Source organism: Podarcis muralis, chromosome 7 (assembly GCF_964188315.1).
Source record: "Podarcis muralis chromosome 7, rPodMur119.hap1.1, whole genome shotgun sequence".
In the NCBI taxonomy this organism is placed as follows: domain Eukaryota; kingdom Metazoa; phylum Chordata; class Lepidosauria; order Squamata; family Lacertidae; genus Podarcis; species Podarcis muralis.
The window spans coordinates 1,640,337-1,665,990 of record NC_135661.1 but is presented as its reverse complement, the minus strand read 5'-3'; the positions used below and the strand labels follow the sequence as shown (position 1 = coordinate 1,665,990).

The 25,654-nt window shown below is 48.5% G+C and overlaps 1 protein-coding gene across 1 annotated transcript; it reads right to left on the bottom strand.

Annotated features, from left to right (window-relative positions):
* Positions 1 to 25,248, bottom strand: LOC114590046 (methylenetetrahydrofolate reductase (NADPH)-like). The gene is made up of 7 exons (XM_077930985.1): positions 25,029 to 25,248; positions 22,196 to 22,376; positions 18,926 to 19,108; positions 12,569 to 12,686; positions 4,970 to 5,061; positions 2,914 to 3,033; positions 1 to 853 (listed from the first exon to the last, which is right to left on the bottom strand). The coding sequence occupies exons 2-7, from the start codon at positions 22,283 to 22,285 to the stop codon at positions 656 to 658; spliced, it is 801 nt and encodes a 266-aa protein (XP_077787111.1). The 5' UTR covers positions 22,286 to 22,376; positions 25,029 to 25,248; the 3' UTR covers positions 1 to 655.
* Positions 25,249 to 25,654: the final 406 nt, after the last annotated feature.

Genomic DNA, 25,654 nt, shown 5'->3' with positions numbered 1-25,654 from the left:
TAGGCATCAACTACATTTTATTTCATTTCGATTTCACTTCTCTCCTTCCCTTTACAAGCATTTTAAATACTTCCCCCTCCCCTGCAAGAGAAAACGAGAAGACGCAGGAAGAAGACCACGATCCTGCGACTATATAATAAAATAAAATAAAAACAAAATAAATAGCCGGCCACACACTGCGGCTCCCCAGAGGAGGGCAGTTGCGTCGCAGGCGGCTGTGCTCATCCTGGTTTTCTGCAACTCCCGTTCTGAACTAGAGGCTTGTGAAGCCATCAGTCCCATTGATCAGAGGGTGCGCACTGAAGCAGCAGCTGAAAGCTTTCTTTTTTAGAGTGCAACCCAGAAACATGGGGGTGGGCCAGACAGAGATTTGGGGTTGGGGTGGGGATAAGGATTTCTAGCTGCCATTAGTATAAGGGGGAAAGGGATTGTAATAACCCAAGAAGGGCTCGAAAACATCCTCAGAGTCTTTTGGATCAGAAGGGAGATGTGCCTGTCTTAACCGGCCTCCCGCTTTGAAGGCAATGGGGGGAAATTCAGCCAATGGCGCCCCCTAGAGGAGTGTCTGGGCCACTGTGGTTCCAACCTCGCATCCCTAAGGTTTTTGACTATGCTGCCAGCCAAATCTGGGAGGCTGCGTGCCTTTTCTCAACTTTCAAGGTTCCGCCGGACAGTTCAAGAGCGTGTGCACGTCTTCCAAGACCTGCCAGAGGCAGCTGTCCAGGGGGAAGTCGTTGTCCACCAAGTTGACCAGGTAATAGTTGTCGTGCATGTACTGGAGGATCATGCGAGAGGGGGACTCCTCTTCGTACAGCTTGGCCCACTGCTCAATCCACAGGGCAAAGGCCTCATCCTGTCCGAGGGGGGCAGAGAGAGAGAAGCAGGTCACACTTAAAAACAATTTGAGGTGGGGCTGGGAGTGCAGGAGGAACTATGGGAAACGAATTATTATTATTATTATTTATTGAATGTATATACCGCCCTATACCTGGGGGTCTCAGGTTGGTCCACAGAATAAAATCAAGATGTAAAATCACAAAACACATAATAAAAAACAAAAACATTTTAAAAGGGCCTAGGATGCAAATCGGATCAACCAAAGGCCTGCACTAAAAAGGAACATTTCTGCTTGGCACCTAAAGGTGGATAATTATAGCAAAGTGGGTAAAAATAGAAACAAACCAAAAAAGTTGGGGAAAGTCTTTGAGAATTTGAGATGTATGTAATGAACGAAAATGAAAAATGAATAATTTAAAAAAAAAATAATGAAGGCACCAGGCGAACTTGCCTGGGGAGAGCATTCCATGGACGGGGAGCCACTGCAGTAAAGGCCCCGTTCTCGTGTTGCGACCCTCCAGACCTCTCAAGGAGGAGGCACACGAAGGAGGGTCTCGGAGGATGATCTCAGGGAATGAGCGTCTGGAAGAGGCTGCATTATGCAGACTCAGACTTATCGGCGCAACTCGCTCAGTGTTGCCTGCTCTGGCCAGCAGTGGCTCTCCAGGGCTTCAGGCTGGGTTCTCCCCCAGTTCTCCCCGGAGATGCCAGAGACTGAACTCGGGGCATTCTGCGTGCAAAGCAGATCCCCTTGCGCTGAGCTACAGGCAGAAGAAGCTGCCTTAGACAGAGCCAGACTATTTGGTCTGTCACGCTCAGCACTGCCTCTACTAACTGGCAGCAGCTCTCCAGTGTTGCATAAACAGGGACATTTGCCAGCTCTACCTGGAGGTGCTGAGAAATGAACCTGAGCCCCTCCTGCATCCAAAGCATATGCTCTACCCCTGAGCTATGACCCTTAGCATTCAGAAAAGGCCCCTGCTTAGCCAATGTGACTAGATGTGACCATATGAACCTACCCTGACCCTGAGATCATCTTCTGAGGCTCTCCTTTGTGCGCTTCCGCCTTGAGAGGTCCAGAGGGTGGCAACACGAGAACGGGGCCTTCTCTGCAGTGGCTCCCCGTCTGTGGAATGCTCTCCCCAGGGAAGTTCGCCTGGCGCCTTCATTACACACCTTCCAGTGCCAGGCAAAAATGTTCCTTTTTAACCAGGCCTTTGGCTGATCTGTTTAATATCCTATACTAAGGTTACCAGATTTTTTTCAATGAATCTGGGGACACTTTTCAATTTCAATAGGAATGATACGATTTTGTCAGGGGACTGATTTGTAAATCTGGGGACTGTCCACAGGAAAATGGGGACGTCTGGTAACCTTATCCTATACCCTTTTAAAATGTGGCTCTTTTCTGAGTAGGGTATTATTGGGTTGTTGTTTTTATTCTGATTATATTTGTCTGTGAACCACCCTGAGACCTCCAGGTATAGGGCGGTATATAAACTCAATCAATCAATCATCATTATCAGGGGTCAGCAAACTTTTCCAGCAGGGGGCCGGTCTACTGTCCCTGAAACTTTTTGGGGGGCTGGACTATATTTTTTTGGGGGGGGGGAATGAACGAATTCCTATGCCCCACAAATAACCTAGATGCATTTTAAAGAAAAGGACACATTCTACTCATGTAAAAACAAACTGATTCCTGGACCATCCATGGGCCGGATTTAGAAGGCAATTGGGCCGGATCCGGCCCCCGGGCCTTAGTTTGCCTATCCACCACCACCATCATCATCGATGGGCCACTGCTCTGATCCAGCGGGTTCTTATGTTCTTATGACTTGATACAGACCTATGAGTTCACTGAACCTGTGCAGGCAAAAGTGGAGGTTCTACCCCCAACTTGTTATTAGAGGAGCAGAGGTACCCCGGTACCACAAGTTCTAGGGAATAGTAATTGGCACCTTGTACTTCTGTTCACATACATTTTCCACGGAAATGTACCAAAGCCCCAGATCTGTACCAACAGGCTAAGAGTTTCCTGGGTGTTTGGGGCAGGGCAGGGAACAATAACCCTCTTACCTTCCAGTACATGAAGCTAACCGGGTCTACAACCGTCGGCTGAATGATCTCTCTGCCGGGGAAGATGCCCCACGTTACGGCGTTGGGTTGCATTTCATGCGCGTTGGTGATGTTCTCACCCTACCGACGGGAAAGAGGAGGTTGTTTAGAAGGAAGAGAGGGAAACAGCTGCATCACGGTTTTGTATACACCTGTTAACTTGCTGCCAGGCCTGTACAGATCTCAAGACACGGGTGGCGCTGTGGTCTAAACCATTGAGCCTCTTGGGCTTGCCGATCAGAAGGTCAGCGGTTCGAATCCCCGCCACGGGGTGAGCTCCCGTTGCTCGGGCCCAGCTCCTGCCAACCTAGCAGTTCGAAAGCACCCCAGTGCAAGTAGATAAATAGGTACTGCTGTGGCGGGAAGGTAAACGGCGTTTCTGTGCGCTCTGGTTTCCGTCACGGTGTCCCGTTGCGCCAGTAGCGGTTTAGTCCTGCAGGCCACATGACCCGGAAAGCTGTCTGCGGACAAATACCGGCTCCCTCGGCCTGAAAGCGAGATGAGCTCCGCAACCCCATAGTCGCCTTTGACTGGACTTAACCATCCACGGGTCCTTTACCTTTTTTCTTTTTCTTTTTTACAGATCTCAGGCCCAACTGAACAGGCCTCGGTCCAGTACACCTGAAGGAGCATCTCCACCTCCATTGTTCTGCCCGGACACTGAGGTCCAGCGCCAAGGGCCTTCTGGCGGTTCCCTTGCAATGAGAAGCCAAGTTACAGGGAAGCAGGCAGAGGGCCTTCTCGGTAGTGGCGCCTGCCCTGTGGAACGCCCTCCCGCCAGATGTCAAAGAGGAAAAAAACTACCAAACTTTTAGAAGACGTCTGAAGGCAGCCCTGTTTAGGGAAGCTTTTAATGTTTAATAGGTTATTGTATTTTAGTGTTCTGTTGGAAGCCGCCCAGAGTGGCTGGGGAAACCCAGCCAGATGGGTGGCGTATAAATAAATTATTATTATTATTATTATTATTATTATTATTATTATTATTATTATTCCTCCCTGCATCCAGAAAACTCCTCCAGGGAACGATATGCTCAGCTGATCAGATTCTCTGGCTAAACAGGAGGCATTGAAACTGGGCCACAAGGAGGAGCCATGAACCCAATGCCAATTGTCCTAGCAGAGGCTGAACAGTTCTCAAAATATTCTCCAGAGATCACAAGCAGAGGGTTTGCTCCCCACATACGCTCTCAGTCCAAGCATCCCAAGTTTCCACGGAAACGTTTTCACTGCCAGCCTACCAGAGGAAGGACCAGGGTCGGATTAAACCCAGTGGAGGCTCCTAGGCAGTCAGAATCTCGCAGGCCCCCTCACAAATTATTTCCCAATTTTCTTTCAAGATCAAATCAATATTATTTTGTTGTTGTTTTGTTTTTTCCCATAATTTTTTATTAATTTTCCAACATAAATTAAAAACAATACAAAACACAATACATAGACAAACAAACATATAAACACGTATAATTTCAAAACCTCTTTTTCATAAATCTTACTTCCCCGACTTCCCCATGCCTCCCCTTTCTGCATCCCTATTTTAAAATTTCTTCAGCAACCCCTCACTTCAATTAACTGATTACTCATTTTCTTTATTTTTTTCCCCTTCTTCTCTTACTTAATCATTTACAGCTGTACTTCTATATTGTTTCTTTACCCATGGCATTTTAGCACTCATTAATTTTACAACAGTTCTTAAGATATACTTTAAATTTCTTCCAATCTTCTTCCGCCGTCTCTTTTCCTTGATCACGGATTCTGCCAGTCATCTCCGCCAGTCCCATATAATCAATCACCTTCGTCTGCCATTCTTCCAGCGTGGGTAGTTCTTGTGTCTTCCAATACTTTGCTAAAAGAACCCTTGCTGCTGTGGTAGCATACATAAAAAACATCCTGTCCTTCCTTGACACCAATTGGCCAACCATGCCAATCAATATTATTTTGATCCGTTGTTGAGGGGCCCCTAGGCTCGTAGGCCAGTGCCCAGTCTGTCTGTTTGGTAATCTGGCACTGAGGAAGGACGCACCTTGACATTGACAATGTGGTAATTCACTCGCTGGCCGTAGTTCTTCGGAGGGCTCTGACGTTCTCGCTGGAGGTGAAGAACTCCAGGTAAGCCTGGAAGGAGTCGAGAGAGGAGATGTTGACACCAAAGAATCCCAGCAATGGCACAATTTAAATGTTTAAATTAACTTGGGGGGGGGGGGAGCAGAGGTTTTTCTATTAGGAATTGTAGGTGCCGATATTCCAAGGGAGAAGAAAATACTTTTTATGTATGCGACGACAGCCACCCGGTTGTTACTGGCCCAGAGATGGAAAGAAGACAAAGTCCCTAATAGGGAACCCAGAACAATGGTGCGCAAGGCCTTATATAGACATTTTAAGTTCCCTGCCCTGTCACTCAAGACTACCCGTCCATACATCATACCTACATCACAGAAAAGGCGGTCTACAATTTAAATGTTGGACTACAGAAATTTAAAATTCAGTACCAAATTATCTAAGGTTGTTCACCAAAGCCAGACTAAACGTCTTTCCTTCTGCAGAGTTGGATGGCAGGTTGAGAGGAGTTCCCCACCAGGACAGACTTTGCTCATGTGCTCAAGACATCGATTCTATAAAACATATTTTGCTGCGAAACATGAGCAAGCCAAGGCTGAACTGATATTACCCTTGCCGGTACCTTTCCTGGGAAAATCAGAGGCTCATTATGTCAGGTTCCTATTGGAAGACCGGACAAACGCTAGAACATTAGCAGTGGCAAAGTTTTTATCGGTGGTTGCAAGAACCAATGATCCCTGTCTTTAAGTCTGAACAAAATGCTTGTTTAACCTGGAGGTAGGCTGTCTGAATTGTGCATTGCTTTGTAACAATTTGTTGGGTCTCTGGACCGTGATAAAGGGGGGGGGGGGGAATCAATGCTAAAAGCAGTTCAAAACAATTTACAGTCACAGCGATCTGCTGTGACCTGAAAAACGTGTCTCTTGGATCATAGAATCATAGAGTTGTAAGGGACCCGAGGGTCATCTAGTCAAGTGTTTCCCAACCGGTGTTCTGCGGCACACTAGTCACTAGCGAGACGTTGCCTGGTGTGCCGCGAGATGTTGCCTGGAGGGAGGCGGGCGAGTCGGGCGGCGAGAGGCGGGGCGGCGGCGGCGAGGAGAGGCCGCCCAGCGCGGGGCTCTCGCCGTCTGCCTGCCTGGCTGCCTGCGTGGCGCTGACGTCACGGGGCTGTAACGTGCCCCACATAGGCACACGCGGGGTGGCGAGCGAGCTCCCTCCCACATCCCATCGCCGCTCGCTTCGGCCGGCCTACTGGGCTGGTTTTCGCACCTTCGGGATTCCCTTCACGCCTTCCTCCTCCCGGGTCCTTGAGAGCGCGGGAAGCGGCAGCGCAAGACCGGCGTTGAGCCTGGTAGGTATTGCGCTTGCCAAGGCAGTCATTTGGGAAATGAAAACTTGCAAAGCAAGCAACCAGTTCAATCTGAAGTACGTGTATGCTTAATATCCTGTATCTGAAACCTGTTCTGCCCCCTCCCCCACACTTGGTGCCATTTTCATCTACACATGCAGCAGAGTAAGTTGACCCAGAATAGTACCAATTCAGATGGCAGATGGGAGAATGACAGTGCTGAATGCTTTCCCATGTAGAACAGTCCCTGCAAATAAAAACCTAGCATATTTGGAAGAGGGATGCTAGCCTAACCATTACCTTCTATGCTGTTACTTTTTTTTTTTTTTTTACATAAGTAAAAAGTGACCTTTCCCCATCTGGCATGGTGGTGTGCCTCGAGATTTTTTTCATGAAACAAGTGTGCCTTTGCCCAAAAAAGGTTGGGAAACACTGATCTAGTCCAACCCCCTGCAATGCAGGAATCTCAGCTAAAGCATCCATGGCAGATGCCCATCCAACTCCTTTCCTGCAACTTGAAGCAACTGGTTTGAATCCTACCTTCCAGAGCAGGAGGAAACAAGCTTGCTCCATCCTCCATGTGACAGCCATCTTTGAAGATGGCTACCTGTCAGGGAACTGCCATCGGAAGGACAGTAGGTGCAAAGGCTCACTGAGGTTGAGAGAGACATAGCAGCTGAAGAGGGAACCAGTAGGGGGAGAGGAGGAACTCCAAGGGAAAGTGAGTCGGAGGGATGGCTCAGAGACGCTTCCAGCGAAAACAGTGGGGAGGTCTCAGGACCTCCTATAGGGACACCCACTCCTCGCCGGAAACTGTCACGCCGAGAGTCCAGAAGACGTGTTTCCGTTAAGGAGCTTTTATGTTGGAAACGATTCCGAAAGCAACCACTTTCGGATTCTGCTAGCGACTGACGCAGCCATGCCGGTGGGGCTCCGTCACAGGCAGAGGTTTGAAAACCTGATCAAACTCTGAGGGACTTGCATTTTACGCACAAGCAGCTCATCATCCCATCACAGCAATCCGAAAGTCCTCGAAAGCCAGCTTGTGCAGGGAGAGGCATCATGAGCGACCCAGCCGGAACCGGAGGAGCAGGAGCAGCTGGAGGGGGTCCAAGCCTGGAAGAAAGGTACAGGGCGTTGGAGATCCAGCTTGCGCTGCAAACGGCGAGGCTCGAGGAGAGGAGGGCTCAGGATGCAGAAAAGGGAAAGGAGAAAACCACCCCGCTCGCCAGAAAGGTGCCAGGATTGGTGCAGAAGTTTGGGGGGGATCCCAGGAACTATCATGCCTTTAGAACAGAGATGCAATATGCTCTCAACCTGCAGTTTGATGACTTCCCCGACGAGGAATTGCGAGTGGCTTTTGTGATTGGCCATCTCGAATCGGGAGCGAAGGACTGGGTTAGACCCCTGATGGCAGTGAATAATGAGATCCTAAAGGACACAAGGAAGTTTTTTCGTGCCATGGACCTGATGTTTTCCAGCGACATTGAGCAGGGAGTGGTGCGAAGGCAGTTAATGGCTTGCAAACAGGGGAGCCGATCTGTCCGTGAGTACTGGACTGAGTTTACCATGCTGATCCATAAATTGGGGTGGGATCTATCGGCGGAACCCATCCAGATGCTTTTCGAAGAGGGGCTTTCTTCGGCCGTGAAAGATGAACTTTCCCGGGGGCCCAGGGCGGAGTCTATGGACCAGCTGACCAAATCCGCGCTGGCCATAGGAGCACGCCAGGAGGCGAGGGCTTTGGAAAAGCGGGAAGGGAAAGGGGAACGTTGGAGGGAGTTCCGCATTCCAGACATTCCAGAGCCACCTTTCCCGCTGGCAGAGCCGATGGAAGTTGGAACAGCGCGGGCGCGCGCAGTTTCAAATCCCAGTGAAGGGCGGAAGAAGGAGGGAAAGAGCGCCAAGAAATGTTATCTCTGCCAACAGCCAGGGCACTTTGCCAGAGTCTGCCCACAAAGAAAGGAATGGCAAGGGATGGCAGGAGCTGTTGGGGAAAAAGAGGAGGAAGGCAAGGAGCAAGTAAAAGCCAACGCCTGGCTGCCACCGTCGGGGCACAGCAGCCAGGCCAAAGAGCAGTGAAAGTGCCCACGCCGGAACCTCCAAGACCTGCTTTAGTGATAGAGGTGTTACTAGAGCTGCCAAACGGACACCCACTAAAGATCAAGGCGCTTTTGGATTCAGGCAGCTCCTGTAATTTCATGAGTAAGGAGTTTGCAGCTGGGCACCAGATACAGACCATCCCTTTAAGTAACCCCTTGCAGGTGACCACGATTGACGGCAGAGAGCTGTTGGGAGAAGTTAGCCAACAGACTGTCCCGATGATAATGAGGGTGGCAAGGCACACCGAACGGATAGCGTTTAACGTGGCCACCTTGGGAGGAGCTCCCATCATTTTGGGGATGAGCTGGCTGGCGCTACACGACCCGCTAGTGGGCTGGCATCAGAGGGTGGTCTCCTTTGGGTCAGCGCATTGCCTAGAACACTGCAAAGAGGGGAAGGTTCTGGGAGGAGCCAGAGTCACCCTAGCCGGAATGGAAGTAACGGATAAAGGGAAGGTGCCCCCGCAATACGCAGATCTGAGCAACGTATTCAGCGAAAAGGAAGCAGACAAACTGCCGCCGCACAGACCCTTTGACTGTCAAATCAATCTACTCCCTGGGGCCCAACTCCCAGTGGGCAAGCTGTACGCCATGTCAGACAGGGAGATGCAGGAGTTGAGGGAGTTCATTGACAAAAACCTGAAACGAGGTTTCATCAGAGAGTCCCGAGCGGTGGGGGGCAGCCCAGTGTTTTTTGTGGACAAAAAAAACACAGATAAGCCGAGGCTTGTAGTGGACTTTAGGGCCCTGAATGCAGTGTCGGAACCCCTGGCTTTCCCTATGCCCCGAATTGATGACATTTTGACCAGGGTGAGGAAGGGAAAGATTTTTACAAAACTGGACCTGCGGGGGGCGTACAACCTGATACGCATAAGGAAGGGGGATGAATGGAAGACCACCATGTTCACCCCTTTGGGAGCCTTTGAATACCTCGTGATGCCCTTCGGTCTACAAGCAGGTTCGGCGTGCTTTCAAGCCTTTATGAACCACGTCCTGGGACCTTTGCTCTACAAGAATTGTGTGGCCTTTTTAGACGACGTGTTGGTATATTCGGAGGATGAGGAGCAGCATGTGAGGGACGTTCGAGAAGTGTTGGGCAGGCTGCAAGCCAACCAGCTGTGGGTGAAACTGAAGAAGTGTCAGTTTCATACCAAGGAGGTGGAATTCCTGGGGTACCGCTTGTCAGACAAGAAAAAGGAGAGGGCGCAAGCAGAAGAGGGGTTGCAGGGCTGGACTACGAGCGAGGCTAGGTAAAAATCCCCACAAGCCTGCATTGCCAAGTCTCCTTGTATCAAATGTGAGATCCTTACCCAACAAGGTAGAGGAGTTGGAACTTATTACCTCTCGGCAGAAAAGTATCCGGGACTGCTGTGTTATGGTCCTTCTAGAGACGTGGCTGGATCCCTCCTTTCCACAGGGACTCCTGCAGCTAGAAGGACGCTCAGTAATTAGAGCGGATAGAACCGCCGAATCCGGGAAGAGCAGAGGAGGAGGAATTTGCGTTTATATAAATAACAACTGGAGCTCGGACATTAAACAAATGGACACACATTGCTCTCCTGACTTGGAGTACCTAGTGGTGAAGTGCCGCCCTTTTTATTTGCCACGTGAGTTTAATGTTGTTATAATAACAGCGGTGTATATACCTCCCGATGCAAACACTACTACAGCTATGGGTCACCTGCTAACTGCTATTAGCAGACAGCAGCGGGCCCACCCGGATGGAGCATTTGTGGTTGCTGGTGATTTTAACCGAGCCGATTTAAGGACTGTGCTCCCTAAGTTCCACCAGTATGTTGATTGTCCCACTAGGGGGGGAAATACCCTGGACCGAGTATATAGTAACATCATGCATGGATACAAGACCAAGCCCTTGCCCAATTTGGGGCAGTCAGACCACATATCTTTACTTATGATACCATCATATAGACCTCTCGTACGCAGAATTAGACCATCAACTAGAGAGATACGAGTGTGGCCAGTAGGTGCATCTGAGCAACTTCAAGATTGCTTTCGGAGCACCGAGTGGTCGCTTTTTGTGGAGAATAATGTGGACACATACGCTTCAACAGTACTGTTCTACGTTAAAAGCTGCATTGATGTTGTCACTACCACCAAACAAATACGGGTGTTCCCTAACAATAAGCCCTGGCTAAACAGGGATGTGTATCTTCTGTTAAAGGCAAGAAATGCTGCTTTTCACTCTGGTGATGCGCAACAGTATAGAGAAGCCAGAGCCAAATTGAAAAAGGGCATTAGGAACGCCAAAGCTATGTACTGCCGGAGGATCGAAAAACATTTGAGAGCTCCGACCCTCGTCGAGTATGGCAAGGCCTGCGACAAATTACAGGGCAAAATATTAAAAACGAACTGGCTAGCAGCAGTGCGCACCTGGCTGATCAACTGAATCAATTTTTTAGTCGCTTTGAGGAGGGAACTGGAACTACCGTCACTACAGCATTGGCTACCAGCACATCATCAGAAACTACTACTGATAGACAACCATTTTTATTACAGACCTGTGACGTACAACGTGCCTTTCGGAGCATTAACATTAGGAAGGCAGCTGGACCGGATGGAATCATGGGACGGGTTATTAGGGACTGCGCTGCAGAATTAGCTGGTGTATTTACGGACATTTTTAACCTATCCCTGTTGCAGGGTTCTGTCCCTACCTGCCTGAAGACATCGATTATAGTGCCAGTCCCCAAGCAGTCAGTGGTGGTATCTCTCAATGACTATAGACCAATAGCCCTAACATCTGTCGTTATGAAATGTTTTGAGAGATTGGTGCTAGATCATATTAAGGCTGGTCTTCCATCCACTCTAGACCCGTTCCAGTTTGCATACAGAAGAAACAGATCTACTGATGATGCTATTTCCATCGCTGTCCATACTGTACTGAGTCATCTAGAACGACAGGGAACCTACGCAAGGCTGTTGTTTGTGGACTACAGTTCTGCCTTCAATACAATTCTGCCAGACAGGTTATTTCTTAAAATGACCAATTTGGGTATACATCAGAAGATCTGTCTGTGGGTAAGGAATTTCCTGACTGATAGGCCGCAGACAGTGAGAATGGGACCTTACTATTCTTCTACTCTAGTATTAAGCACAGGAGCCCCTCAGGGATGTGTGCTAAGTCCCTTTCTCTATTCCCTGTACACATTTGATTGCACCCCACTGTATAAGTCCAACACAATCATCAAATTTGCGGATGATACAACAGTGGTGGGGCTCATTAGTGAGAACGATGAGACTGCTTATAGGAAAGAAGTACAGGGGTTAATTCAATGGTGTAAAGAAAACAATCTTATGCTTAACACCAAAAAACCCAAAGAACTCATAATTGACTTTAGGAGAAAGAAAAGTGTATTTTTACCATTGCACAGACTTCGGAAGATGAGGGAGGTTCTTTCAGGGGTTTTACCTCCTCACCGCCCGTAGGGGAGGAGACGGGAGGGGGTGAAGGGGGCCCTGGAGGGGAGGTGGATGTCAGGGAACTGCCATCGGAAGGACAGGAGGTGCAAAGGCTCACTGAGGTTGAGAGAGACTTAGCAGCTGAAGAGGGAACCAGTAGGGGGAGAGGAGGAACTCCAAGGGAAAGTGAGTCGGAGGGATGGCTCAGAGACGCTTCCAGCGAAAACAGTGGGGAGGTCTCAGGACCTCCTATAGGGACACCCACTCCTCGCCGGAAACTGTCACGCCGAGAGTCCAGAAGACGTGTTTCCGTTAAGGAGCTTTTATGTTGCAAACGATTCCGAAAGCAACCACTTTCGGATTCTGCTAGCGACTGACGCAGCCATGCCGGTGGGGCTCCGTCACAGGCAGAGCTTTGAAAACCTGATCAAACTCTGAGGGACTTGCATTTTACGCACAAGCAGCTCATCATCCCATCACACTACCATATCTCCTCTCAGTCTCCTCTTTTGCAGGCTAAACATCCCCAGCTCCTTCAACCGTTCCTCACAAGGCTTAGCTTCTAGATCATCCTAGTTGCCCTCCTCTGCACACGCGAAGCCAAAGTGGTGGTGTCTTCAGCCTGTGATGGGAGCAATACAATGAAGGTGCATGATCCAGGGGGCACGACTCTAAATCCGGCCCTACTTACCTGCCAGTTGGGCCTCGCTTGCATCTTCCTGCTTGGCCTCCACGTATAGGGGCCTCTGTTCGACATATGCGGACGGCACTTCCTCAGAGACATCTGCGGCGGCCTCCTCAAATCCCACCTGCAACATCAGGAAGGAACCCTGTCAGGACAGAGCAACAGGGCAAGGAGGGAGAGGCCTGGGCGGAAAACCCAGAGCCTCCCTCAAACCCCACCCTGAAGCCACCACCCAGCCATACCCTCCAACGTTCCTTAGATGAAAAGAGGGGCATTTGTCACTCCCCACTCAACTGACCCTCCTCATCCCCAACCCCCATTTTTGTTCCCCAACCCATCCCAGCAGAGCATTTCCACCACGACCACACCAATGGGATGCAGCACAAACGCCCTCCTGAGAAAAACCCTTCACCCCGGCTTTCTTTTTTGGTCAATTGACAAAAAGAGAAGCACACGCCAATGAATACATTTTAGAAAGGGGCAAGATTAGATGCAGACGCACAAATCACTTTTTTCAAATACAGCAGTTTTTGAAACGCAATCCGTTCCTGAAGACCGTTCGACTTCCAAAACTTTCGACAGCCGAGGCGCAATGGGCGTAAAATCCCTTGAAAAAATGGAGAAATGTGACTCGGAAGCCGTTTGACTTTGAAACGAAAAGAATTGCTTCCGAGTTTTCGGCGTTCGGGTTCCGAATCGTTCAGCATCCGATACGCTCGAAAACTGAGGTTTCCCTGTCCAAAAATCAAGATTCCTTGTGCTCTGCTCCACTCCCCCTTTCTTCTTTCCCAGCTAAATATTTCTTTCTTTCTTCTTGTCCTCTGCCTCCCCCTCAGAGCTGGCGCGTCAAACAGGGCCTTAATGGTGGTGGCCTCTCCTCCCCACCCGCTATCTAGCAGCCACTAGCAGCTGCCCAAGGGAGGAAGCTGGTAGCAGCGGCCGTGGAGAGGCCATGGAGAGGCAACAGGATGCCCTCTCACAGCCGCCGCAGCCGCCATGGCTTGGGACAAGGGCCAGCTCATACTATTCCCCGATCTCGGCACTGGCAGCGGAATTAGGGACAGTCCAGGATCAAATCAGAAGCTGGGATGGCTTTCATAATTCCAGAACTGTCATTGGAGACAAGGGACACTTGGGGAGTATGCCTAGAAGAGCACAGGAATCATAGAGTTGGAAGGGATCCTGAGGGTCATCTAGTCCAACCCCTTGCAACGCAGGAATCTTTTGCCCCCAAACGGGACTTGAACCCGCAACCCTGAGATTAAGTGTTTCCCTGAGTGAGCTAGGGGCATAGAATTGGACTTCCCCTCCTTAATCAGCATGAAACGGACAGGCTTCGCTCTCTTGGTTAACAACCCAGGGAGTGGCAGGATCAGCCCCACAGGAGCCCCCCAGCAACACAGCCCCAAGGCGCATGTGAGCTCCTGCCCCTCAGCTTCCCGTTGCGCCTGGAGGTCTTCCTCGGCCAGGGCCACTGCCTGGGAGCAGCTCTCAGGCCCGGCCTCCCTGACCCAGCCCTGGACCTCGGGCGGCAGGATAGCCAGGAACTGCTCCAGGACCAGCAGCTCCAGAATCTGCTCCTTGGTGTGCCGGTCCACTTTTAACCACCCACGGCAGAGCTCCTGGAGGCGGCCATAGGCCTCGCCCCTCGGCCTCCTGGTAGCAGAAGCGGCGGAAGTGCTGCTGCCGCTGCTGCTTCTCCTGGGCGGTGGTGTCCCCGCGCAAGATGGCCGCCTTCACTTCCCCATCATCCTCTCTGTCGCTGGCCTCCAGGCTGCCAAAGGCCCACTCGGCCCCTCCTCGGAGGGCTGGCAGCAGCCTGGCCGCCCACTCTCCCTTGGGCCACTGGCAGGCCTCGGCCACCCGCTCAAAGGAGGCCAGGAAGCCCTTGGCATCGTCCCATGGGATGCTTCTGGCAAACCAGAGCAGCGCACGGAAACGCCGTTTACCTTCCCGCCGGAGCGGTACCTTTTTATCTACTTGCACTTTGTCATGCTTTCGATCTGCTAGGTTGGCAGGAGCAGGGACCGAGCAACGGGAGCTCAGCCCATAATGAGGATTTGAACCGCCGACCTTCTGATCGGCAAGTCCTAGGCTCTGTGGTTTAACCCACAGCGCCACCCGCGTCCCTCCGGAGACCTGTTGTCTTGGGCTAAAAAAACATTGGTTCCAGTCTTGCCCTCCAAAACAGGAGAGAACAAGTTTGTTCCATCTTTCACATGACCACTATGGGCAGCTTACAGAATAACTAAAAATATAATAAAAAACAAAACCAAAACAAACATCAAGCTTTAAAAACCTCCCTACACAGGCCTGCCTTCAGGTGTCTTCTAAAAGTTGTGTAATTCTTTTATCTCCTTGACAGCTGAAGGAAGGCCATTCCACAGGGAGGGCGCCACTACCGAGAAGGCCCTCTGCTTGGTTTTTGAAATTTATTTTTCAAAATTTGAAATTGGCTATCTTGCCTCTTCTTGGCCTCCTCTTTTCAAGGTTAAACCTAGCCAGCTCCTTCAACCGTTCCTCATAAGGTTTAGACCTTTGATCATGTTGGCTGTCATCCCTCGGGGGTGAAGATAAAATTAGGATAGAGGATCTTGTGGATTTACACACACACACACACACACACACACACACACTTCTTTTTCGTCTTCTCTTCTTTTTCTACTTCTTTATTTCCTTCTTTTCCTTATTCTTGCTTCTTCCCTAGGTCTTTGGATTAGTTTGGCTTTCATTGAGTTTTATGCTGAAAACCCTTAATAGAAACCGATATGAAAAAATGAAGACACAAAAAATATATATTTACAAATAAAGCTGTATCCAATTTATGAAAGGATATATGATTTTTGACATGACTGAGAATCGCATAGCCAGGGACGGAGAACTTTAAAGCGTTAAGATCAGAAGGAGGAAAATATGAAAGCAACGAGAAGAGGCAGGAAGAAAATTTGGAGATATGCTTCAGAGGTCCAGACTATAGGGAGCCTGTAAAAATTAATAACTACAATTTGGTTGTTTTGTTTTTAGTTTATTATTTTTAATTGGATTATGATTCGGGTATCTTGATTGGCTATTTTTATTGGAAAATCAATAAAAATGATTAAAAAAGAAAAGAAAAAATGAAGACACAATTTCATACCGGCGGTGGCTAGACAGGGGAGGAAGGCTAATTGTGTTGGATCTGGAATTATCATATTTATTTATTCCTTTGTTCCCCGCCCATCTGGCTGACCACTTCTCGGTCCCTGCTCCTGCCAACCTAGCAGTTCAAAAGCACATCAAAGTGCAAGTAGATAAATAGGTACCGCTCCAGCAGGAAGGTAAACGGCGTTTCTGTGCGCTGCTCTGGTTCGCCAGAAGCAGCTTAGTCCTGCTGGCCACATGACCCAAACGCTGTACGCCGGCTCCCTCGGCCAATAAAGCGAGATGAGTGCCACAACCCCAGAGTCGGTCACGACTGGACCTAATGGTCAGGGGTCCCTTTACCTTTAAGGCAGCTTCCAACAAAGAGAGAAATTGTAAAAGGACTAAGTGTGGGGTGATTCATATTTCTGCTAACAACACTGCTCTCCCCATGCGGTCCCCACCCTCCCAAAAGGGTATCGTGGAGTTGGGAAGAGTTTCAGGAAACACCAGCCAAAGTCGGAACGTCTCCCACATGCGGAGAGGTTTCAACATTTGGGGATTTTTTTGGTTTAGAGGGAAATGTGAGAAAGAGGCAACGAGGCAGAACTTTATAAAATTATGCGCAGTCCATCTTATGGGCTGCTTGTCACATTTATTTTATTTTTAGGAGGGAAAACTAATGCGTGGCACGGAAAAGGAAACGCAAGCCGTGGGGAACACTGATAACGTGCTTCTCGCGCTCCCATAATGCCAGACATCCAATGAAGCCGAACGTTGGACCAAAGAAAAGTATTTCACAGTTAAACTGTGGAACTCACTGCCACAAGAAGCACCAACAGCCACTGATTTAAAAAAAGACAAATTCATGGAGGAGAGGGTTATCGAGTGATGATGAGGATGATAATTTTTTTTATTTGTACCCCACCCATCTGTCTGAAGGCAGTATTTACCGTATTTTCGCTCCATAAGACGCACCTAGTTTTTAGAGGAGGAAAAGGGGGGGGGGGATTCTGAACGAAACAGTGGATGTATGATTTTGGTGGTTCATGCTGTGGCCACAGACATGTGATTTGACAGTGAGTTTGGAGTAGCCCAATGCAAAAATCCTTCCTGGAGCTGCATGCTCCCCCATTGCTCTACCTGGACACTTAGGTCCTTTTGGTGGTTACCTCACTGCGAGGGATGTAACGGGCGCCACGTTTGCAATATGCAACTGGGAGAAAGCACCTTTGCGTGCCCGCATTGCAGTTTGCTCTGTGCGTTGCAGAGGACGGCACTGCATGGGCTGCAATTGCATTGCGTGAGAGATTTGCAGTTGCATTGCACGAAGGGTGTGTGCATTGCATGGAGGGTGTGTGTGCATTGCACGGAGTGTGTAGTTGCATTGCACGGAGGGTGTGTGCATTGCACGGAGGGTGAGGGCATTGCATGGAGGGTGTAGTTGCATTGCACAGAGTGTGTTTTTTGCATTGCACAGAGTGTGTGTGCATTGCACGGAGTGTGTAGTTGCATTGAACGGAGGGTGTAGTTGCATTGCATGGAGTGTGTTTTGCTTTGCAGGGAGTGTGTTTTGCATTGCACGGAGTGTGTAGTTGCATTGAACGGAGGGTGTAGTTGCATTGCATGGAGTGTGTTTTGCTTTGCAGGGAGTGTGTTTTGCATTGCACGGAGGGTGTAGTTGCATTGAACGGAGGGTGTAGTTGCATTGCATGGCGTGTGTTTTGCTTTGCAGGGAGTGTGTAGTTGCATTGCACGGAGTGTGTAGTTGCATTGCACAGAGCGTGTTTTTTGCATTGCACGGAGTGTGTAGTTGCATTGCATGGAGAGTGTGTGCACTGCACGGAGTGTGTTTTTTGCATTGCAGAGTGTGTGTCTGAAAAGGAAGCTGGCTCGGCGGCAGCTTTGTCGGGACTTCTTTAGGGGTTCTGGCCAGCGTCGGCCCTGTAAATTTACATATCATGATGGCAGCACAAGATGCCCCCTGCCCAAGCGGGGGCTGGAAGCTGGCAAGCAATAGCTCAATACCTTTTGCCCATATTCCCATTTTATTTAGGGATCCAGTTGGATATCGTTGCTAAAACATACCACTTGCCTATGGAGAAGCTGTCTGCCTTGAAAGAAGTTATTTTGTAATACTTCCTCTGTAGCAAGTGATGCTTCATCAGATCCGATCTTGCTGGGTCACTTAATTAATCTTCCCACTAGGCCAGGCTGCCTGCGGCCTGAGGTCCCCTTACCTTTGTGTACGCCTACCAAGTATGGAGAATTGCTTGGGCCAAGTTACAGCTACAGATCAACTTTTCAAGCTAAAGGACGAGGGGACGAGCCACAGCCCAGTGGCAGAACACCTGCCTGGCATGCAGAAGGCCTCGGGGACCAGGTTGAACCCTCCGCATTTCCAGGTCTGCCTGGGAGAGAGTCTGGTCTGAAACGTCAGAGAGCTGCTACCAGTCCGTATGGATGAGACCGAGCTGGACAGAGCAATGGCTTGACTAAGCAGAACACAGTTTCCTATGTTCCTGTGTCTAAAGAGAAGGGTTGAAAGGACCTGTTGATGGCATTTTACCATTGCACTGTGGAGAGTGTATTATGGTCTGTGTGTGTGGTTTGGGAGCTGCACGGTCAGGCGAAAAACAATGCTGTCCAGGGTTGTAAAGACTGCGGGGAGAATAACTGGGTGCACTCTTCCCACCTTGGATCAATTCTATTCTTCCAGGTGCCATAAGAAAGCGGCAGAGAGAGTGCAGGATAGTGCGCTACCCGGAAATGATCTCTTTCAGCTTCTGCCTTCTGGAAGAAGGTACAGGGTTATAAAGACTAGGACTAGCCGCCTGAACACTTCCAAGTTTTCGGCGTTTGAGAACCAAGGTGTTTGAGAACCAAGGTACCACTGTATATGACTTCATGTTAAAAGACAACTAACTTCCTGTGTTCCTATCCCTACTGAGCGATGTATACCATTTTCTGAAACCGGACCCTGAACAGCAGCCTATAAACATGTCAAACAAATCTACCTTCCTAATTTGCCATAGCACACGACTTGGAATCGCAGAACTGTGGAGTGGAAGGGACCCCAGAGGTCATCCAGCCTGACCCCTGGAAGTGCCTAAAGCTTTGCCACGAAAGGCAGTGTGGTTCTTCCTTTCACACAAAAATTGATCTTATGCAAGAGGACAGAACTGCTTGGACTGAGAGATGGAAGGGAAGGAGAGAAGAGCATAATGTCCCCAGCCATGTTACCTTTTGGAAGACGTAGCCTCCGTCGGGACCCCAGCCCACAATCGGGTCGGTGGAGGGCTTGCCGTTGATGTTCGGCTGGGAATTGATGGTCAGGATCCCTCTCCTGTTCACCTTGGCCAGCTCTTCTTTCATAAGGTTGGTCTCGGGCGCCAGAGGTTCATCGTTCCAAGGCAGGCAGGTCACCTATGGGGGGGGGGGGGGGAGAGAAAAAAACTATCAATATTTTGGAAAGGGGAGAGGGCAGGTTGGGTGTGCACACAAATGCACAGCTTTCTCCCATGTTTCCAAATCCCCTTAAATTTTAAAATTCCTTCCCCCTGTTATACCTCAAGCAGACACACACATGTGTTAACCACAACAATAATTTATTTGTACAGTGATACCTCAGGTTAAGTACTTAATTTGTTCTGGAGATCCGTTCTTAACCTGAAACTGTTCTTAACCTGAGGTACCACTTTAGCTAATGGGGACTCCCGCTGCCTCCGTGCGATTTCTGTTCCCATCCTGAAGCAAAGTTCTTAACCTGAGGTACTATTTCTGGGTTAGCGGAGTCTGTAACCTGAAGCGTCCGTAACCCGAGGTACCACTGTACTCTGCCCATCTGACTGTGTTGCCCCAGCCACTCTGAGCAGCTTCCAACATATATTAAAAGCATTATTATTATTTATTGAATTTATATACCGCCCTATACCCAGGGGTCTCAGGGCGATTCACAGAAAAAAATCAAGATATAAAACCACAAAATTAAAAATAAAAACAACCACCCAATAGTCCTCCCCTCCAAAAAACAAAAACCCCACACCTTTTAAAAGGGCATAGGATGTAAATCAAATCAACCAAAGGCTTGGTTTAAAAGGAACTTTTTTGCCTGGCACCTAAAGGTGTGTAATGAAGGCGCCAGGCAAACTTCCCTGGGGAGAGCATTCCACAGACAGGGAGCCACTGCAGAGAAGGCCCTGTTCTCGTGTTGCCACCCTCTGGACCTCTCGAGGAGGAGGCACACAAAAGAGGACAAAATAAAACATTAAAAAGCTTCTCCATACGGGGCTGCCTTCAGGTGTCTAGTTACTCATCTCCTTGACATTTTCAAAGTTCCTTCAAGCACCTTTTACTGTGGGGCTGCAGTTCAGCAGTAGAGAAGGGCCTGCTCAGCATCCATAAGGGCCCTGGGTTCAATTCCTGGCATCTCCAGGTAGGGCTGGGACTAGGAGAGCCATTGCTGCCAGTCAGTGTAGGCAATACTGAGCTAGATGGGACCAAAGTTCAGACTTGGTATAAAGCAGTTGGTTCCTACAATTCACAGCCGAGGAGCAGAAAGCAATGCCTGAAACAAGACCATCCAAGTGTCCCTATTTTCCAGGGGCATTTATGGATCTACAGAAGCCGCCCTGGTTTCTGATTTGATTCCAGAATGTCCCCCTTTTAGAGAGTCCCTATTTTCATCAGAAGAAGGCTGATTACTGAAGAACTGATGCTTTTGAATTATGGTGCTGGAGGAGACTCTTGAGAGTCCCATGGACTGCAAGAAGCTCAAACGCATCCATTCTGAAGGAAATCAGCCCTGAGTACTCACTGGAAGGACAGATCGTGAAGCTGAGACTCCAAGACTTTGGCCACCTCATGAGAAGAGAAGACTTCCTGGAAAAGACCCTGATGTTGGGAAAGATGGAGGGCACAAGGAGAAGGGGATGACAGAGGACGAGATGGTTGGACAGTGTTCTCAAAGCTACCAGCATGAGTTTGACCAAACTACAGGAGGCAGTGGAGGACAGGAGTGCCTGGCGTGCTCTGGTCCATGGGGTCACGAAGAGTCAGACACGACTAAACAACAAAATTTTCATCAGAGAAATGTTGGAGGGTATGGAGTTATGCGACCCTCTCCCCCAAGCCAAGGAGATAAGTAACTACGCGACCTTTGGAAGACATCCGAAGGCAGCCCTGTAGAGGGAAGTTTTTAAAATATTTTATCAGTTCAAGTTTAAAACTGATGGAATATGCGCAGCTTGCGGACCTACGGTATAGAATAAGAGAACAAGAAAAACACACATTTAAAGAAGATTGGAAAATGTTTATTGAATATATGGGGGCGGTGGTATTGTGTACACTTGAAAACGTTGACAGCATTAAAATAAATTCAACAGTGTAAATAAGTTTTGAGGGATGTAATACAGTGGTATTACAGTGATAATACAGGTTACAGACGCTTCAGGTTACATACACTTCAGGTTACAGACTCCGCTAACCCAGAAATAGTACCTCGGGTTAAGAACTTTGCTTCAGGATGAGAACAGAAATTGTGCAGCAGTGGCGCGGCAGCAGCAGGAGGCCCCATTAGCTAAATTGGTGCTTCAGGTTGAGAACAGTTTCAGGTTAAGAACGGACCTCCAGAACAAATTAAGTACTTAACCCGAGGTACCACTGTTAAAGCCATGGTTTTCCCAGTAGTGATGTATGGAAGTGAGAGCTGGACCATAAAGAAGGCTGATCGCCGAAGAATTGATGCTTTTGAAGTATGGTGCTGGAGAAGACTCTTGAGAGTCCCATGGACTGCAAGAAGATCAAACGCATCCATTCTTAAGGAAATCAGCCCTGAGTGCTCACTGGAAGGACAGATCCTGAAGCTGAGGCTCCAGTACTTTGGCCACCTCATGAGAAGAGAAGACTCCCTGGAGAAGACACTGATGCTGGGAAAGATGGAGGGCACAAGGAGAAGGGGCGACAGAGGATGGTTGGATAGTGTTTTCGAGGTTACCAGCATGAGTTTGACCAAACTGCGGGAGGTAGTGGAGGACAGAGGTGCCTGGCGTGCTCTGGTCCATGGGGTCACGAAGAGTCGGACACGACTAAACGACTAAACAACAACAAACCACTGTAATGGAATACTGAATGGTATAGTTTATGTAAAATATGTAGGGATTTATGTTGTGCAAAATGAACCATGGAAAGGGAAGAAGGAAAGCCATTGATATTTTAAGGTTGTTTGAATGAATATTCTAAATTGTAAAGCGGAAAATTTAATAAAATTTACGTGTGTGTGTGTGTTTTATTATGTTTTTATTGATGTTGAAAGACACCCAGAATGGCTGAGGCAATCCAGTCAGATGGGTTTGGTATAACAATAACAACAACGGAATAGGACGCCCCCATTTTCACTGGAGAAATATTGGAGGGTATGTGAGACTTGTGTCAGGACTCCAGAGACCGGACGCCCACACTTGTTCACCCCCTATGTGGAGGTTCATGGGCCAGGGCCCTCCCTGAATCTCTCACCTTGTGCCCCTCCTTGTTGGGCTCTCCGGCGATGTAACACCTGAACACCTCGAAGACGCTTTCCTCGCTGGTCAGCTCCTCGCCCCACATCTTCAGCAGCTCGTCCCTGGGAGATTTGCTCTTCAGGTAGAAGAGGTAATAATCCTTCAGCTCCCCAAAGGCTGGGGAGGATGAGTTACCCCTGAGGGTTGCGGGAGAGAAGGCATGTTAGGGCAGGGCAGGAACAAGCCCCCTTACAGGCAAGATGGCCTCCCCCACATTCACCCACTTGACTGCTCCCATCAGCAGAACTGTTGCAGGGACCACAGAATCCCTGTTCTAAATTTATAAGAAGTCCATCTTTTCGTGTGGCAATACCCAAACTCTGGAACTTCCTGCCTACGGACATCAGGCAGCTGCCTTCACTGTACTCTGTGCTAGAAACATTCGTGAAGCCCACCCAGATGTTTAGAAAACTGATGCATATTTCCATCTGTTTTTAGCTAGTTGTGAACTTGAGCTCTTGAAAGTATTACATTATCGCTGTTCTTACCGATAAATTTTATCGTTTTGTCTTTTTCGCAAACCGCTTCGAGGCTCATTTGATTTTTTGATTTTATACAGTCAAGTGGTGTATCCATTTCATGAAATAATGAATCGAACAAGGGAATGTGTAGTAAAGTTAGTACTTTCTTAGCAGCTTTTCTTTGGTCAAGTGGAAAATGAGGCCTTGTGGGAAACCAGTAAGAATTATGGGAACCGTCCTGTTGCTTTAACCCGTGAGCCTGTTGGCTCCAAGGGCGTGAGAGGATGACTATGGGAAAGGAAATTTCGGGCTAAATTGAAGGTTTACACCTGCGTTCAAAGTTATGAACATACCCTCTGTAATGTTATCTATCCTTAATTACTTGGGAATGTACATCTGCCTAAGCTCCACCAGTCTCCATCGGAAGGGAGGAAACACCTTGATCTGGGTTCTGAAGGCTTAATTGGCTCAGCTGCCACAAGTTAGAATTATTAGCCCACAAGCTGGTCATTGGAGGATTCAAAAATAATCCAGGGTTCTGACTGTGTTTGGGGGTTTCTGATTCCACGTGCGAATTATGGATAAAAGATCTTGAGAATGGTTTGAAAGGTGCGCTCTGCAATTCGCAAAGAATCGCCCGGCTGCTGATGTCCACCAAAGCAGCCGTCTTTTCGTCCTTTTGTGCTTTTGCGTTGAAGATTTTCTGAGACCTTTGGATGCGGATTTCTGAAAGACTCTAACTATCCTATCTTTGCCTTATAGAAGAGAGTATATAGTCAGCTATCATTTACAACGTTCTTCTTTTTCTGTACTTGTAATTTACCAAAAGATGTGCCTGCTTTTTAGCATGTTCTTTACGTTTTAAAATAAATTTTTAAGAAAGAAACTTTCCCTTGTATTGTGTGTGCCTATCCGGGGGAATAGCTAATTCCAACGCCTAGACTTCTTGGTTACGCTCTACCAAAGGATTCCTGCCTGCAAGCTTGTGGAAGCAACTTGTAGTTTGGGGTTAGCCAGGAACAAAGGAGCACAGCTGACTCCCTTGAGCTGTGGCTTCTGGTAACCCTGGGTCGAGGGAGTGGTGGCAGCTCTACCAGTTCTATTTTGTCCTGTTTCTGAAAAGTAAATGGGTTTGCCAGCCTTGCTCAAGAAACCTGATCTGGCCGGAGAGCAAAGACAGGTGAGGGAGGGGCAAGTGGCTGGGCGCCCATTTACTACAGAACGAAACAAGGAAATCTGCCCAGAAAGTATAGGGTCTTTTCTGGACAATCCTATGGGTTTCAGTCAACTAGGTTTTACTTAGGGTAGCCCCGCTGAAATTAACAGGCCCAAGAGATAAGTCATTCCATTAACCTATCAGTAGAGGGAAATTCCCAGGTGTCAAAAAAGACTATTTATGTAGGCTACTACTGCAGCCCATGTCTTGTTAGCCCCAAAATGGAAAACAAACGAGGTCCCAACCAAAGAAGAATGGCAACTTAAACTGATGAAATATGCGCAACTTGCAGATTTAACATCTAGAATAAGAGAACAAGAAGAACATACATTTAGAGAAGACTGGAAAACGTTTACTGAATATATGGGTGAAAATTGTGTTCATTTAAAAATGCTGACAGCATTAAGATAAATTCAGCAGGGTAAATAAGTTTTGATGGATGTAACAATGGTTTCCTGAATGGTTTAAAGGTAAAGGTAAAGGTACCCCTGCCCGTACGGGCCAGTCTTGCCAGACTCTAGGGTTGTGCGCCCATCTCACTCTATAGGCCGGGAGCCGGTGCTGTCCGCAGACACTTCCGGGTCACGTGGCCAGCGTGACATTGCTGCTCTGACGAGCCAGCGCAGCACACAGAAACACCGTTTACCTTCCCGCTAGTAAGCGGTCCCTATTTATCTACTTGCACCCAGGGGTGCTTTCGAACTGCTAGGTTGGCAGGCGCTGGGACCGAACGACAGGAGCGCACCCCGCCGCAGGGATTCAAACCGCCGACCTTTCGATCAGCACGTCCTAGGTGCTGAGGCTTTAACCCACAGCGCCACCTGCGTCCCCTCCTGAATGGTTTAGTTCATGTAAAATACGCAGGGCGTATGGTATGCAAAATGAACCACGGAAAGAGAAGAAGGGATGTCACGGATTTAAGGTTGTTTAAAAGAATATTTTGAAATGTAAAATTTAATAAAAATTATATATAACTACCTCAACTGGTCTATAACCGTTGCATCTTTCTGGCATCTTCTGTTTTAATTCAGATAGGCCTCCCATCGCTTCCCAGTTCAACCAGATCTTTCCAGAGGGATACATCCACCTCCCCCCCCCCCCGCCACACTCACCAGCGGCCATTAGGAAACTCATCCCATTCCTGAGTTTGGTAGATGTAACTCTTCGGCCTGGAGGCCCAGAAAATGGGTCGGACATCTTCAACTCGCCGTTTGGGGTGAGTACTGACCGCCCAGGGCAGGGAACGCCTTGCAGGGGAGGGAGAGAAAATTAAAACATAAATTTGCACCTATACTTGCGTGCTGCATCTTTTTAAACACTTCCTGGTAGCTTACACGTGTTTTGCTCCCCTTGAATTAAAAACTGAAGGGATGGCTCATTTTTATACCCAGCAAGTGAGTCAGTGTGGTTGTAGTGGTTGGATTGGGATTTGGTAGGCCAAGTTTCAAATCCCCACTTGAACCCAGAAGTTCATAGGGGGACCTTGGGCTGGTCACTGTCTCTCAGCCTAGTCTACCTCGCAAGATTGTTGTGGGGATTAAATGTGTGGGGGGAATATATATACAGTGGGATATATTTACAGAAGTGAATAAATGAGGTTTACTTTTACAGCATGTAAGTAAGGAAGAATTAATTGCACCCTGATGTATGACTGTTGTTGTTTTTTAAATCATTTTTATTAATTTCCCAATAAAAACAGCCAATCAACATATCCGCATCATAATCTGATTAAAAACAA

Excerpts from the sequence above, each read along its gene's own strand:
- LOC114590046 (XM_077930985.1), bottom strand. The coding sequence starts at position 22,285 with ATGTGGGGCGAGGAGCTGACCAGCGAGGAAAGCGTCTTCGAGGTGTTC. Across the intron at positions 19,109-22,195 it reads CCAACAAGGAGGGGCACAAG|GTGACCTGCCTGCCTTGGAA; the intron begins GTGAGAGATTCA and ends CCCCCCCCATAG. Across the intron at positions 12,687-18,925 it reads GAGGCTACGTCTTCCAAAAG|GTGGGATTTGAGGAGGCCGC; the intron begins GTAACATGGCTG and ends CTGATGTTGCAG.